This window comes from Miniopterus schreibersii (genome assembly GCF_964146895.1).
Source record: "Miniopterus schreibersii genome assembly, chromosome: 6".
Taxonomy (NCBI): domain Eukaryota; kingdom Metazoa; phylum Chordata; class Mammalia; order Chiroptera; family Miniopteridae; genus Miniopterus; species Miniopterus schreibersii.
Genome location: NC_138107.1, coordinates 6,836,224 through 6,853,357, shown reverse-complemented (window position 1 = coordinate 6,853,357; position 17,134 = coordinate 6,836,224). Strand labels below are relative to the sequence as shown.

The following is a 17,134-nucleotide window of genomic DNA, read 5'->3' as shown; positions in this document are numbered from 1 at the left end:
TCCATTTTCTATTATCAGCAAGCGAGCCTCTGAGTCCAGCCCGCACTCCGGAGGAGCAGAATTAAACTCCATCTCCTGGAGAGACTTCTGAAGAATATACAGACATGGGTTGAAACTGCCACAATAATTAATAAATATTTTTGGTAAGATGCTTTGAGGCAAATATTCTGTTTCTCCTGCAACTTTCACCCAGGAATTGTGGCCTTCACTGATAAACCCTGCCTTCGGCAATGACTACTGTGGGGAGCTAATGCACTTTTCTATCTCCTCATTCCTTCTACATTTATTAACTGGAATTCTTCTGAAAGGAAGAGCTCTCTTCTCTCCCCCACTGAATTTATTTATTCAGTCACTTATGTCACTGACTCAGGGATACTTATTTTTATTCTCTCGTTAATAATCCAATGTTATTTATCTTGCTGTTCAAACTGTTCCAGCTTTGGCCACTGAGAGCTCTTTGGGGTTGGTGTCTTGAGTTCTTTTGATATACCCAGTCTTTTTTCAATTTTCCCTGTCCCAGTCCTGTAATCAACCATTTCTCTGAGGAGCTGACAGGGCCTTTTATCATCGCTCTAATCAGGTCAGTTTCTTCGGGGAACTGACAAATGCTGTATTCCTAAGTATCTCCGACCGCGGTCTGCCCCGCATACAGGAAGCAGGCACTGGCCGTGTTTGTCAGGCGATCTGCGCGCCGCCTCCCCTCCGGGCCCACCTCTGCACACGGTGTGACAGGGTGACAGGCCTCCAGCGGCTGCAGGCCCACAGCTGGAGCAAGTCCGCAGTAGCTCCTTCCCCAGTCTGACTCGCAGCAGCCTTAAGACGAGCTGGTGCACCTTCCTTAGGACCCCTATAAGGAAGCGCTGCAAACACAGCCTTTTTTTATGGATGGGGAAGCAGGTGCCAGAAAAGTAAAAAACATTCCCAAAATCACATACAGAGGGTGGCTGAAGTGGCACCAGGAGGAATGGCCCTGAAGAGACCGCTCTCTGTGCGGTCCCCAGAGGCAGCGTGCGCTCTGAAGGAGGAAGTTCCTGGAGACTGTTTCCTGCACAAATGTTTCATCTAACACATGCCCTCTTCCCTCCAGAGTTCAAGCAGGGGGAGACCAGAGGATGAAACTAAGACTCTTCTGTTCTTTCCCGACCCCAGACCGAGGCCAAGCTAAAATTCTATGACAAGAAGGACTTCGGACTTTTTTTAAACTTAGAGATTTCATCCAGGTGTCCACACATCAAATAAAAGGCTAAAATCAAAATTAATGAAAGAGGGAGAGACAAGATTTAGATTTTGTTCCACTCAAACCCAGATGACCACATGAACCCAAGGACCCATCCTAAGCTCTCACTGTAAATACTAAGTGGGCAATGAGTAGCAGAGAGATTAAAACAAATATACATACAGTCAAACAACAAAAAAAGCAGTGGGTTAGGCCTACAGGTGTCAACATTTCACAAGTGCCAGCACCTGGTAATGAGGGAACCTGGTGCCAGCCTGATCCATCATGGGATGATTCCAATGACCTCATATGTCATCACCAAGAGAAAAGTCGGAGAATACCCTCAGCAATAGAAAGTGTTTGAATAAACATGGCAATAATGGTGGTTATCAGGTTATGATGTAATAGTCACATTTTTTCCAAAGACCCAGAATGTGGTCTGAACTCACAGCTTGATTCAATACATCAGAAAATGTTTCTCACGGTGATTTGACTTCTAAAGAAGAGGCTTATGGGCAAGTTGGTTTATTAGAATGACAACTAAACCCCACAATTAGTTGACTGTAAAACACCAATATTAAGACAAAAAACACAGTCATTAAGAGCAATCAGTTTTATAGATTATAATGGGACCTCCCCACACAAAATAAATCCTGGGTTTAGTTTCTACTAGATCATTTCATTAGGACTGGCAGGATTACACAAAACTTACAAATGCATATGTGTTCCTTTGAGCAAACACAGATATTTTGAAATGATCGTGAACACTCAAATGAATTAACGTAAATAAGTATCATAAATATTGGCCAATTGAATGAGAAGCTAAAGTGTACCTGAGCTGCCACTGGCATCAGTTCTCTTTGTAAATTAATGATACAATTGGCAAAAGAGTAAATATTACAGAGAAAGGTAACAGAAGTGATGGTAACTGAAGACAATGAGTCTCACAGATTATGACAGGTAAAAAAAGACATTAAAAAAGACAGTTCATTCTATAGTTCTTGTTAACAGAACATAATAGGTAAAACTACAGGAATCATTTTCTTACACACTCTTTCTTTAAAAAAGAAAAACTGTCGAACTTTACAGTGAAGCACTAAGTCCTATGTTGTTTACTTGAGAACCTTTTGAAAGCCTGCTCTGGGCCTGCTAACTACGGCTAAGAGGTTGCTGGTAAGTGGCGAGTAAGAAAACTATTCTCCAGCTAGGTCTTAAACGTACGATTATGGAGACAGCAAGAGATTAAAAAGCAACAAATCTGGAATCACTGCCAATTCCAACGTCTGAGGAATTTCCATTTGTAGGTAGAAAGTAATAGAGCTCTTCTATCGCTGCTAAGCACAGGGGACCCACAGGCGTTTTCAGAGCTGCTCGGCTGGAACACTGGCTTTTCCTTCTGTACTTCTACAACCTGGGATGCAGACACCTTTCTCGCAGCCACGCTCTCCATATAAAATGGCCTCTAAAGACCTTGCAAATGGAAAACCTCAGTACTGGCAAGGTTGCTTAACCTCTTTAAGTCTCATCGGTAAAATGGACACTAATACCTACACCACTGGATTGAGAGGACTAAAGCACCAAGGGTTATGGAAGCGACATCTCCTGTCTCACAATCCCAGGCTTCGAGCTGGTTTCGACCATCATTTGAATCAGGCAGAAAGTGCTCTCTAAAACTCATTTTATGGACAAACTAATTGTTTAGGAATGTAAAATTTTATTGTAAACCACTAATGAGGGAGGAGGAGGGGAGAGAACTGCAAGAAAGCAGAGTTAGTAGCAATTGTTAGAAATAACTTCAAATACACGCGTCTCTGGTTTTCTGCCAACTGTCTAGATTTACTTCCCTTGCACACACTTTGGCCCTGGTAGTACATCGGGCAGTTATGTCTCCAAAATAAATCTTTATCACTTGGAACTTGCGGGGGAGGGGGTACTGAATTTTTTCAAATTAAAATCATGACACCATTCACCTGCCTGAGAGGAATATAAGAATTTTCTATAAGTTTGAAAAAAAAAGGGGATGCTTCTCCTCTTCATGAGCTGCATGGCATTCCTCTATATCCTCTAAACTAATATTTTATTTGGCATAAGTTTAAAGACATTCCCCTCACTTAATTTTCCTATATTCCAGGGAAATTTCCAATGATGTCTTTAAAAATGAGCCTCTCACTTTATGTAGTCAAAGTGTGCCAAAGGGATTTTGTGCTACAATCTTGGATAAAAGGAAGAATCCCCAGTTGCATAAAAACTAGGAGCAAGGACTCCAGAGCCAGTCTGCCTGGGTTTAAAACTTTGCGCAAGTTACTTAACCTCTCTGTGCCTGTTTTCTCATCAATAAAATGGTAGTGGTACTAGTAACTTTCCCACAGCTGTTATGAGGCCAAAATGAGTTAATATTTGTCAAGTGCTTAGAACACAGCATATGTTATAAAAGCAACTGCTGAATTAAAATAACTCCCTAATCAATCCTTTCGGCAGAATATTATCTAAGCATATAATAAGCGCTGCTTTGAAGCTTATCCAAAGAGACTGAGCTGTCCAGGCGGTCAAATGCAGTGCTGTACAAGCCACAGTTTTGGAGTCAGAGAGTCTCCTCTCTCTCACCCCTCTGTGTGGCCCTGCGCAAGTCACTTTAACCTCTCCCCAAACCTTCGCTTCTTCATCTGTAATAATTATCAGCAGGCATGCTGTAAAGGTAAATGAGGAAACATAGATGTATAGTTCTTGGCACAAAGAGAGCAAAATATTAGGTGCTCAGGAAATGGAACACCCCACTCCCCCAAATACACATGTACATACCCACCTACAACACAGTCTGTAGAACTGAGCTGTTGTGAATTAACTTGTGAGTTAAACGCCTCAGAAACTGCAATATGGGCGGGGCTTTGCCTTGAAGTTTTATCAAGGCTGTCCGGCAACCTGAAGAGGCAATAAGGCAGCTGGGTCCAACTAGGACAAGAGTTAATCGCCCCCTCCATCGGGCTGATCGGAGGGAGACAGGGAACAGGACACCAACAGTCACGAACAAAACCAGGACTGGGGCTCCTCTCCAGGCCCAAAAACAAACAGTCTAAGAATCTTAGAGTTCAAGACCCAAAAACAAACACCAGAAAGTAAAAATCTTCCAGTGATTCAAGTAAACAGCCGGAATTGATGTTTTGTAAGCTTTACTGGTCATCGCACACCTGCAGGTCTCAACTATATTTAAAAGAAAATTAACTTGAGAAGCGGATTGTGTTTAAAGAAAACTGGGAAGAGAATCACCAGGGATGCTTACTCAGATGAAAGGCAAACAAAGGCAACAGCCTGGTCCGCTCAGACAAAAAGGGCTGTGGTCTGGGCAGAACCCCCCTAAGGGCCTTTCCAAGGTTAAATCAAGTACCACCTCCAAATAAACAGGCTTGTGTTTGCTAAATACCAGATACCTCAGGTAACAGTACCACTTTTTCTACCTTTTCACAGGTAAGAGTAGAGTTTCCAATTTTTAAAAATAAATGTTCCTGTAAAAAATTACAATTCCTCTGAGATTTTAAGCTTTCGCTGTGACTGAGAAGAATTGTAATTAGGAGATCTGACTATACATGTGCAAAGCTGAAAGTCATAAAATGCACAAAAGGATAGATGACCATAAAAATTCTTATTTCCTTAATCCTAGTAAGGGCAAGCAACTTAATAATGCCTTGAAATGTAAAAAGTAATGCTACTAACCCAGTATCAGTGAATGTTCAACCAATGCTGACTACTCGTACTACTGTTAGTGGGACATACATTTGGATCTGCTGTTCCGGTCACAGTAAAAGACCTGACTGATCTGCATACATCATGTTGCTTCTGTGACCACTGCTAGGGATGAGTACCATGTGCACCCATGACAAAGGACGGACCCCATCACAGGGAGGCAGAGCCACAGCCTCAGCCTTGCAAGAATCATGCACCATCCTACTCAACAGTACTGGTAACTCCTTGGCACTATGAAGGTGAAAGTGTTTTAAGTGTTTTAAGGTACAGTTTCCTTTCTCAATAAATGAAGTTCAATATTTCTTCTCTTACTTTTATTCTCATTTTTCATCTCAACTAATGGCAATGCTCTTTAAAGACTCTAAGAGCCCAACATGCAAGTGCTGTGAACTTAGTTAGTATGATGGAGTTGGATGCTGCCAAAGCCTCACAGAGGCCAAGATCTCTCTGAAATAGAACCCTGACTGTCCCAACAACTGTCAAAAAGGAAAACAAATGAGTGGCTCCATGTGCTGCTTTTATCACATTTAAACTGACTCTAGATGTAGCATTCGGAGGGCAAATCAACGGAAGAATCAGAGCTAAGGCAGAAGGGCCTAGACCCCGATTCCCACCCCCACTCCAAACACAAAACCAATCGATAAAATATAACCCCCTAAATGCTTTCATATATCGCGGAGCTCCGAACTAAGAAAACACATAGGTGTCAAAATCAGAGCTGTGAGTGGGAGTTCTGAATGCAATAAATCACAAGTCAACAATAAGGAGGCAGAAAAACGTGCTCAGGACCCTCAATGAAGGACAGTTCAATGTTTATGTAAAAAGTACGACACCATGAAACATACACAGAGCAACAAATGATGCTGAATAATCTAAGTGACAACTCAGTCAGACATATCTAGATCCTTCCATAGAGCCACCGCCCCATACAGCTAGTGGGGCACCACCATTCCGAGTGGGTCTTCCACAAAATAAAACAAAACAAAACGGGTCTTCTATAATTACAACCTAAAGACATTTGGTTACTCGAACCCCTAGAACATCTTTTTAAGGCTTTCTCACCTATAGGGTCATCTATGGCCAGCGGGAAACTTGAAAGAGAGAAAGATTAGAAACCAGTTGAACTTGTCTCTTGACGATTAGAACATTTGATTTGCAAACGGCCGACTGACCCAGCACGAACTGCAGAACTATGAATAAAAAATATCACTCAATTGAAATATACAAACACACACAGCATCACTTCATTACGAACCAATTCAACTGCTTTTCATGGGAAAGTAAAACTGTCTCAGAGCACATTTTAAAAAGGTTATTACTGAAGTAAAAATATATTTAAATAAATATGAGTTCATAATGATATTTACGAAAAACTCATTAGACATCTCTGAAGACTACTAGAAAACCAACCTGATCTGAAAACTGGCAAATAAGGGAAAAGCATAAAGCACTGGATTCATCTTTCCTGCACAAACTGTACCTCAGGATAACCCGGTCGTTCATAACAGGTGGTTTCTCTACAAAGTTTCTTTCTAAAAAGTATTCCAGTTAATAAGAGAAGAAGGTAAAACAGAAATCAAAATATCACCATTTAGCAAACTCTTAGTTAAATCATGGATCTAGGCAGTGATGGTCAATGGCTGCCAACATCACAAAAAAGACAAATCTGAAGGAAGAAATCCTTCCAAAAAATCTGAACCTGAGTCAGACCACGTCTTTAGATCTGATTTCCAGCTTACAGGAAATACGTGGGACAGATGAACATCCTAAAGGATACCGCAGAGATACAATCAGCGAAACCCAGGCTGTGGGAAATGAGGCAAATGACCTTTTTCTTCAACAAACTGGAAAGGAAAAATGACAGAGATGAAGGCCACAGATAAGAGGCTTAGAGACATATCAAGCGCATGGAATGTGGGGACCTTGTTTGGACACAGGTCTGAACAAATTAATTGTACAATGTAAAATATTTTTGACAATATGGAAAACATGAACCCTGACTGACTAAACATTTGATAATTTTAAAGAGCTGCCATTTTTTAGGTGTGATAATGGCATGTGAATATTTTTTTAAAGTGTCCTTATCTTTCAAAGATACATCCTTAAATATAAGATATATATGATTTTCTTCAAAAAATGAGTTAAGGGGGGACTGCTAAAAAGAAACAGAATCGGCCATAAGCTGGTAATTGTATTATGGGTATAAAAGGTATGTGAGGAATCGTTATTTTATTCTCTCGACTTCTGTATGTTTGGAATTCCCCATAATAAAACTAGGACTACAAAAGAAACTGGCTTTTGCCCCATTCTGCTTGGAGCATACACAGTGGAACCTCGGTTCTCCAACTTAACTCATTCCAGAAGGCTGTTGGAAAACCGACACGTTTTTTTCTCATTAGAAATAATGTAAATTGAATTAATTTGTTCCAGACCCCCAAATGACTCCCTGTTTTAACCTTTCTTATATACAGTACATATCTAATGTACTGTTTAATCTATAAACACTTTAAAAACAAAAAGGACATGAAATGTAAATGAAAATTTAACAAAAAGGAAATTAAATGTACGATAAAAAATGAAAATTTAATAATAATAAGCAGCAACAAAAGCAAAAAACACACAAAAATATTCACAGCACAATACCCTGAGAGTTAACAGCGGTAAACTGACTCAGAATTCTCTCCTGTTTGCCACCTAAGAGACTCCGGGCTAATCATCCAGGTATCGGCAAGAAGGGCTGTGGGGTTGAGAAGCAAACTGTTCAAGATGGGAGAGGTTCAAGAAACAAGGCTTGACGGTATTGCTCCACGCGTCTGTATGATCGACGGCCTTCTTTCCAACATTTTGCCTCTGAAGAGGGACCCTAGAGGCCCCAGCTTGACCATTAAAAATCCTGTGTTTGCACAAAGGTAACTTCCTAAATATAAGTAGCATTTAGCAGCCGTAGATCAGTAATTACTTTCCAATCAAAAGGGCCCAGGAGATGTAAGGGGCCTCAGAATTATAAGTCCTCGAATTCAGCTGCACATGTTGATTTGCAATGGCTGAATATTCACTATACATCTGCTATCCTGCTGAGTATATAAAACGTTCCAAGCATGAGTGTGCACAAAACTACCTACAAGGGTGTACATCACAGTGCTGCTCCAATAGCCAAACACTAAAAACAAACTCCTGTCTGATGGCAGGGGAGGGGTGAGATGAGTTACAGGTCATACACATTGCGGAGTACCACTGGCCCATCTAAAGTAAGGTTGAGGAGAATAGAAAATCATAGGAAAGTGTTCGCAATATATTAAGTGAAAATTTGAGACAAAGTATATACGAAACAATGTCATTTCTGTTTTTCTTTTAAAAAAAAGTTTTCATAGAAAAAAACCCAAACACCAAAATTACAACAGTTAATTTCTTTAGGTGGTAGAATTATAGATGATTTGATTTTCTTCTTTGTGTTTTTATGAGTCTAGCAATTTTTCTATAATACAGGCAGAGATCCGTATTCCTTTATCTACAATTAAGAAGTCCCAAAAGCATTTTCAAAAGTTAGTGGTGAACTCATTTAGGCACAGAACCTGACCTAAACCGACATGGTGTTGCTCCATACTTACCCCTAAATATTACAGGTCTCACTGCAGAAATAGTTTCAGTGCTGCCCAGATCCCACTAGCAGCTCAATATTACCCTCCAACAGCCCAAAGATTCTGGATTCTAAACCCCAAGGTTTCTGACAAGAAATTGTGGACCTGTATCAGTTTATAACTTAGACACCATTACCATTTTTAGGCTTTTATCTTTTTTTTCTTTTGGTTACTCCTCATCTGAGGATATTTTTTTCCCACTGATTTTTTTAGACCGAATGGAAAGGAGGGGGAGAGACAAAGAGAGAAACATTGATGTGAGAGAGACACGTCGGTTGGTTGTCTCCCAGTGGCACCCCAACGGGGGCGGGGATCGAGCCTGCAACCGAGGTGCATGCCCTTGACTGGAATCGAACCTGAGGCCACAGCTGACAGCGTTCTAACTACTGAGCCAAACCAGCAAGGCAGGGCAAGGCTTTTAAAAATGGGACTCATATTTGAAAAGGCTGGGAGCCCCTGCTACCAATTATTATAAATCTTAAAATTGCAACATCAATAAAAAATATGTCCTTAAAACAGGATGATCATTCCAGACTCATTAAAGGTGGGAAATGCGTCACATACATTTTAGCTCACATGATGCTGCTTCAGGAGGTAGGTAGTGTCCCAGACCCTGACACAAATGAAGACACAGATGCTCAGAGAGGTTCTATAATTTGCCTAAGTCACAGGCAGAGGTGGAAGAGAACCTGGCCCTTAACGGCTCCGCTGAGTAAGCAAGCCAGGGCAGTCGGCTTCCAGGATCAATTCCACCGTTGTTGTTTTTGGGGTTTTTTAAATCCTCACTAGAGAATATTTTTTCCATTGCTTTTCAGAGAGTGGAAGGGGTGAGAGAGAGAGAGAGAGAAACATCGATGTAAGAGAGAGACATTAATTGGTTGCCTCCTGCACTCACCTCAACTGGGGCAGGGGATCGAGCCTGCAACCGAGGTACGTGCCCTTGACTGGAATGGAACCCGGGACCTTCAGTCCAAGGGCCAACGCTCTAACCACTGAGCCAAACCAACTAGGGCACCTCCAGCGTTTTTAATAGTGGTCATAACATCATAAGTAAAGCAGAGACAACTAACTTTTGTTTCAAAAACTCTCTTTTGATTTGTAAACTAAACAAACTTGATCTACAAATTACTGAGAAAGGATAAATATGAAGCCATACCATATAATTTCTAGTATTACTACCATTAACTCTAACCACACCAAAGTTATTTGAAGATGTTCTACGAATATAACGATATAATTTTCTGTACCACAGAAAATCTCCCAGTAATCTTTTGGAAGTCAGTGTGGGGAAAATTTTCTGAGGGCTCTCCAGAAAAGCCAAGTTCCTGCCCACAGGAGAGCCTGACGTTTCCAAGAACAAACTCTCCGCTATCTACTTTTGGGGTTTCCTTGGTGTCTCTGGACTGTAAAACCCAGTAATTTGCTTTCCCTACTGAAGACTAAGGCAGAAATAGCCTTGACTTCCTTTTGCAAACCAAAGTTCACAGCTGTTTGGGGTGAACAAACTAAGGGGGGGAAGGCGGGGGAAATCCTTCTGAAGGGGTTTTTCTGGCCAAGGACGCAACTTTCACTGGGACCATAACCCCACAGGACAAGTGAGCATGCTGAAGCTGACTGGACACAAATCACATTCTTCAGACCACAAGACTGTTCCACTGTTTCCTGTCTCTAATTTTTGTAACTAAGACAGTAAAACCTGAACTTCAACTGGAGAATACAGAAAAAGGGAGAGCTCTGAGTTATCAAACTTCTGCTAGATTATCTTTTACTACAAGTACATCCCTTACTCAGTTTAGATTAGGCACTTTCTAGATTTTTAGATATAAAGTAACCACATTTCCAGGCATGCTACCTTGTTTGGTTTTGTGCTATTTTTTTTTTAACAAGGAAACTGCATTCTGCTGAGAAAGCAAAAATGCACAGCAATTCCAAAGTAAAGGACAAGGTTGCCATCGCAATAAAATCATACCTAAAAGAAGTATTTTAAAAAGCTCTTTAAAAGCCATTTTAATGAATTAAGGAGGTTTAGCGGAAGATCCAGAAAGCTGCTGCCCTAATGGAGAGCTGTTTCGCTTTGTTGATTTGGTTCTGCGTCTTCTCCAAAGAGCAGGAACTTTCATCAGACAAGTCCCTGAGACCCTGCTTCCAGCACCTCCCACTCCAAACCCTTACATGGACATATTGCCCTCTTCCTTGGGATATTAAAAACATTTTGCTCCAAACCAGCACACTCAAAAGAAATCTGCCAGGGTAGGAGGGCAAAAGGAAAGGGTCAGCATGAGAAAAGCCATCATGTCACTCTAATTTCTAAGCTAGATTCCTTCTGGGGATGGTGGGAGGGGGTAAAAGGCCCTTTCAATAGAACGGTTATGCTAACCACTCTTTTAGTTTTTAAGTCTAAACTCCTTAAATAAATATTAGGGGTCTTTTTTTAAAAACAACGAATAATTTGTCATATTTTCCGACATTTGAGAGAACCTGTTACTGTCCCTAAAGTGGGGCCAATTTTTCGAAATTTTCATTCTCGATTCCTTATTTCAGAGCCTTTGCACATCCCTGGAAAACTTGTGGCTGCTTCTGGATAGTCTTCCCTGCCCTACCCCCACCCCAAATGGTAGAGGAAAAACAAGTTCATAGCCACAGTCACCGCCCCGATGAATGTAGACATAAACATGTCTGTAAGTGTTCAGATTTCCCCACAAGTTTCCCTGGCCTGCCCTTTTCTTCACTCTTCTCTCGCTGGAGAAGCCAGGCACAGACTTCCAAGCCACGACACAGCCCACCCGTGGCAGCCTGTGCCTTCGCCCCTCTGTGCTTCTGAACCCCGGGGGTGCTCCAATTCCCATCACTCACAGGCATTCAATTCCACGAACGTCAGTGCGTAGCTCGTAGTTCAACTGATGGTTCTAAGTGAATATACGATGTTTTCTTTTAGCATTTCCTTTTCTCAGATCTGTTTGCCCTTTAGTTGACAGAATTCACCTTTAACCCAAATCTCAGGGAATTCTCATACTGAAGTCGCTTTCCTGGAAATCAGTAGTTTCACTATACCCATAAACTCTCCATCGCATGAGAATCTGAGTGCCTGCTGTGGCCCAGGGCTGAAGAATACCTGGGTTAAAAGAAGTCCGGCGAGCTGCACCTGGGCTGTGAGCAGCACCCTGGCAGTGGGCGAGGTCGAGGACCTGACTAAAGGGGCAGAAAGGGAGCCAAGGAGAACGTGTCTGACCCATTCTCCAAGCAAGGCTGGCATGTCACGAAAGTACCAGCTGTGTTCGCTACACCGAATGCAGGAAGACACAAGTCACGAGAATTCGAAGAACCAAAATCGCATCTCATGGTCGCATTTGAAGTGAGCCTCGCTGATGTGCAAAACGATGAAGTTGCATTTAGAAAATTCAAGCTAATTACTGAGGACATTCAGGGCAAAAACTGCCTAATTTCCATGGCATGAATCTGACCCATGACAAAATGTGCTCCATGGTCAAAAAATGGCAGACCATGACTGAAGTTTCTTTCTTTTGTTTTGTTTTGTTGCGTTTTTAAAAAATATATCTTTATTGATTTCAGAGAGAGGAAAGGAGAGAGAGAGACAGAGACAGACGGACAGAAACATCAATGATGAGAGAGTCATTGGGGATGGAGCCCGCAACCCAGGCATGTGCCCTGACCAGGAATCGAACCCCGATCGCCTGGATCCTAAGTCGACGCTCAAATGCTGAGCCACGCCTGGCAGGGCATGAAGCTCATGTTGATGTTAAGACTACCAGTGGTTATTTGCTTCATCTGTCCTGTGTTGGTTTTACTAAAAAAAACATTAAAAACAGTCCAATTTGGAAGACCTCATATGCTCATCAACAGGTCTGCCAAATGCAGCTGATGATGGAAATCAGGACCCGAGAGTGCAAATGACTTGAAAGAAGTGGGCAATAAACTGATTATAGATCACAGCAGAAAAGACATGGAAAGGCTTACAGTCTACTTATGTGCTCCACGATGTCTTTGTTAGAAAAGTAAAATGCTGAAGAAGCCCAAGTCTGAACTGGGAAAACTCACGGAGCTTCATGGTGAAGGTCACAGTTCTGGAAAAGCTACTGGGGATGAGACAGGTGCTAAAGGTGAATGAGCTGATGGATATCAGCCCCTAGTCCAAGAAATCTGTTTAATTCAGACTAAGGGTGACAAATGAAAAATCCTATTTGTGAAAAAATAGTTTAACAGAGTGCCTGTCCAAGCGACAGACTGAAAGTGTGCATCTGTTCAACAATTAGGAAATGAGACATTATATAAAGTAAAACCCTTGCTCTCCAGAACCTCTGTGGGACTAGACATTTTAGATAGCTACACTTTCTAGGTCATCTACTGCTTGCCCTGTTAAGTAACAAAATTATATCTGAATCATTTTGGATAGAAAACTAAAATGTTTTTCCTGCTTTCATTAACAAGCTAAAGTGAACATAATTTAATCTGTATTTGATGGTTAAGAGTCATAATAAGCAGAAATTATAGCATTAAGCTATAGTTTGATGAAGCTTGGGGCCTCACCAGGCGTACAGGGCTATATACATCTGTTAATAGTCTCAAATTACTGGGGATGGGAGGATCCTAGATTTTAACTGCTTTTTCAGTTTCTTATTTTGTCAATCACACAGACATATCATACTACCATAAATGCTGTAAGGGAACAGACTATGTATTGGGAGAGGGACTAATTTTTTCATTCAAATTATAAGAGAAAGTTTATTCAGAAAGTTACAGAGATAGAGGTGAGCGAGCTGGGTTGCCCAGGCTCGGAAACAAGTTACAGAGGCAGCAGAAGGCCCCTTGGAGCCTAGGAGGAGGAAAGGCAAAGGTAACTTGCCTGGGGGGAAGAAGAGGAGGGAAGGGAAAGGCACGGGCGGGACTGACCGATTTTGACAGAATACCTACTATGTACCAGGTCTGAGATAAAACTCTGCCGTGCGTCTAGCAATCCGCCTGGCACAAAGTAGATGATGGGTAAACATTTGGTAAGTGAATGGCATCAATGTGCCTGCCTAAGCAGGTCCACTCCCTTATTTACTGTTTCTAATCTGCCATAGTTTGGAAAACAGACACCCAAGTGTGAAAGAACCCATTTAAAACGCCTGGCATGGTGCTTTGCACACAGCGGAGCAGCATGACAAAATTGTGTGTGCTGATCTGAACTGAGGGTGGCTAACAGTGAGCACTTACAATGTGCCAGAAATTGTGGGAAGTTTCTTACACACATTACCTAAGACAGTACTATAAGGCAGATAATATTACCCACATTTTATACGCAGATACTAAGGTTCAAAGTGGTTGAGTAATCTGTATAGTCAGTAGCGGTAGAACATGAATCCAGGCAATCTGACGCCAGACAAGTGGCCTTAAGCACAATACTACACTGCCCCAAATGTACAGTAAGTAAACAACGCAAGGTCGGAAGGACAAGAAATTTATAACTTTGGTTTAAATCTGGAAGTCTTCTTTGCTGACTTTCTGACTCTCAGGTATGTTCTCAATGGTGAGGGTTACTATATGTAAACATTATACTGACAGGCCCAAGCAATAAACTATGAAAGCTGGGCAAGCAAAAGATTAGTGGACAAGCTACTGTGCACTAGAGATGATGGGTTCCAAAGAAGCAGAAGTCTGAGAGATCAATGTCTATTAGGGTCACTAGGGAGGGCTTTAAGAAGTTAAGACCTAAGCCTAAGCCGTGTAAGAGAAAAGAGGTAGGGTAGAGAGGGGTATTGTGTAGCTTAAGAATAACATAAAGCTTTTCTGGAATTGCGGGGGGCAGGGTGGGCATAAACAGATGACTAGTGGAACTGATTAATAAATAAATGAAAAGACTAACACACATGTGGTTTGGGACATTTATATCCACTGCAGCTGTAAGTTCCTATTCCTGATACCTTTACTTGGTCACTCAAACAGATGGACAAACTGTGGGGGTAGGACATGGAAGCTAATGCAAAGGGCAAGCCAGAAACTATGATTCCACTGCTCTTGTTAAATACTCGGGGTCCCTAAGGTGGGGAGTGTGGACAGGGTGGACCTATTCTCTACTATTTCCAAATCTCAAAACGTAGGACATGCTGACCTAGGGATTATTTAAACATTTGCTCAGAAGTCTTTCACTAGGTTGAACCAGAGTCACTAATTAATGACACACCTAGTGTAACAAGTGCCTGCAGATCCTCCCTGCCCCTAGGAGTCACAGGGGTGAGAGACTGGCTCTTAGGCTATCTACCATCAACAACAGACATAGGAGCAAGTTAGGAGTCAGCTCCCCTAGGCAGGGAATGGAGACACCACCGCCCACACTTTATGACAAACTGGACATATTATACTAGCATGAGGCCCAACATAGAAACACTGCTCAACAAAGATTTCCTAGTATTGCTTAACTACACGGCAGCTAAATCCTCAGCAAAATTTCAAGTCTTTGAGTGAGAGAACACTAAGAGTAACTTGACCTGTACTTGAAGGCAGGAGATATGTGCAAGTTTCTCACTTCAGCAGTATATACTAGGGGTTAAGGTTATCTCTGGCAAACCTCCAAATGCTACATCATTCAGCTCATTAGAAACAGGCACCTCCAAACTTGTACAGTCTTTGTCTCATCTCTCAGATATCAAAGTGATCCAGGTAAGATTCAAAACCCAATTCACTCATTCAAAGTACATTTATTCAACACCTGCGAGTTGTCAAGCACTGATCTAGGGACTGGGAATATACACATGAGAAGACTAAGTCACTCCGAAAGATGGAAGTGTACCCATCCATTGTCATTACCATTCAAGGCTCTGCAGGAAGTTCTTCTAGTGTTCCACTAACACCGAATGAGTCTCCTTTCCCACTTCTTTGCCTGTCACCATGGTGTGCCCACCAGGAGCACTCTACTTCACCTACCCAAATCCTTACCTCCTTCAAAGTCAGCAGAAGTCCCTCTCCTCCTGGAAGCCCTGATATCCATCTCATCCCAAAGTGGCATCTCATTTCTCTGAACTACTAACAATTACAGTGAGTACCATCATCAGTTTATTTAGAAATGTTTCATCCCCTGATACTTTTATTTATTCAACAAATCCTGAGTACCAATTATGTGACAGCATTGTTCTAGGGGCTGGAGAAATTGCAGCAAACACTAGTGGTGTTTGCATCCCCAAAAGAACGCTTAAAGAGAGTTTTTCTCTTATACTACTTTTAAAACCTTCCTGTATTGGAACTGGGTTCCTACTCAGTGCTTAATACCTAACAATTTATTAGCACCTTGGGCTTCCTTGGTCCAAGCCCACCCAAATTGAAGTTACATAAACTAATGGGGAACAAAAGCAAACCAAGCCATTTCTAAATGAACTTCCACTTCTTAAAAACCTCAAAAGAACAAGGAAGGAAAAGAAAACCGGCTATGAAAGTGCTGCTGAACCAACACATTTCACTCACGCTGACAATTCCTCCCTCCAAGACAAGGAAAAGTGATCCTTTCCTCTAACTGCTTATGGCTCAGGTTCAAGTGTTAATTTTAACACCAGACCTTGGAGAAGTTTAGAGCACCCCTCAGTTTCCTAAACAAGTCTTTCTAAAGCTTTATTTCTTGATGAATAATCCCCCCCCCCCATGAATCCTGCATATGCCACTTAACAGGCTGACTAATCCAATGAGGTTCACTACAAGACACTAGAATTTGAGCTTCAAGCATAAGAGGGGCTCAAAGGACACTCTGGAGGTGACAAGTCTAGAGACAATTTTAATATAAACAACAAAAGCCAGGTCCTGCAGAGCCCAGTGGAAGATTCCAAGTTCTCAAAAGAAAGGAATCAAGAGGAGCGCCGCGACATTCTCCAAGAAGTGGCAGTTTTTGCAGGAGATGAGGGAGATTTTTAAAATATATCTATTTTTTGCTCTAAAGTGACTTGTTACGTACGACAGCTGGCACCCTACAGCGGGCGGGGGTGAAGCGGGGCTGTGCCATGCGGCAGAGGCTGCCACCTGGGCACTCCCACCATTCTTCGGAGCCAGGTCTGGACGCGAAACGAAGAGAGTGGCACGTGCAGGGCGCCGCTCGAACCCGCACCCGCGTTCCTGGTCCCGTGGGCCGCCTGCCCTCGCCTCGGGGCACCCCGAGAACCCACCTCGCCCGGGTCTCGGGAGCCTCCATCTCTCCAGGGACCCAAGAGATTGGTCCCCGGGCGGCTGCCCGGCCCCGGTGCGTCACCCACCTGAGCAGACTGGAGAGGGGATGGCTCGAGGAGCCGAGGCCGCCGCCGCCGCCGCCGCTGCCGCCTCCGGAGCCGCCGCCGCCGCCACCGCCCCCGAAGCCCGAGGAGAGCCGCTTCCCGGACAGCAGCTTCTCCACGGCCGGGAGGTGCCCGGTGCGGGCCGCCTCCAGCAGCTCTTGCTCCTTCCCCATCCCCAGGGCCGCCGCCCCCCGGACCCCCTCCCCCGGGCCGCAGCCGAGCCCGCTTGCGCTCCCAAACTTTCCGTCTCCGGGCAACGCACCCCCCAAAACCGGCCGGGGACACCACCCCCC

The 17,134-nt window shown here is 42.9% G+C and overlaps 1 protein-coding gene and 1 pseudogene across 7 annotated transcripts in view; one reads left to right on the top strand and one right to left on the bottom strand.

Annotated features, from left to right (window-relative positions):
- Positions 1 to 17,014, bottom strand: part of ANKS1A (ankyrin repeat and sterile alpha motif domain containing 1A) — a gene marked incomplete at its 5' end in the record, with an annotated part of 177,108 nt that extends 160,094 nt beyond the window's left edge. For all 6 annotated transcript variants that reach the window (XM_081139616.1, XM_081139618.1, XM_081139619.1 and 3 more), the window contains one exon: positions 16,824 to 17,014. In XM_081139616.1, the coding sequence (XP_080995742.1) occupies positions 16,824 to 17,014 (191 nt within the window). The remainder of the gene's footprint in view (positions 1 to 16,823) is intronic.
- LOC308558642 (small ribosomal subunit protein eS1 pseudogene) lies at positions 11,204 to 12,781 on the top strand (annotated as a pseudogene). Its single transcript has 3 exons — positions 11,204 to 11,270; positions 11,692 to 12,102; positions 12,337 to 12,781. The product of its transcript is annotated as a small ribosomal subunit protein eS1 pseudogene (transcript).
- Positions 17,015 to 17,134: the final 120 nt, after the last annotated feature.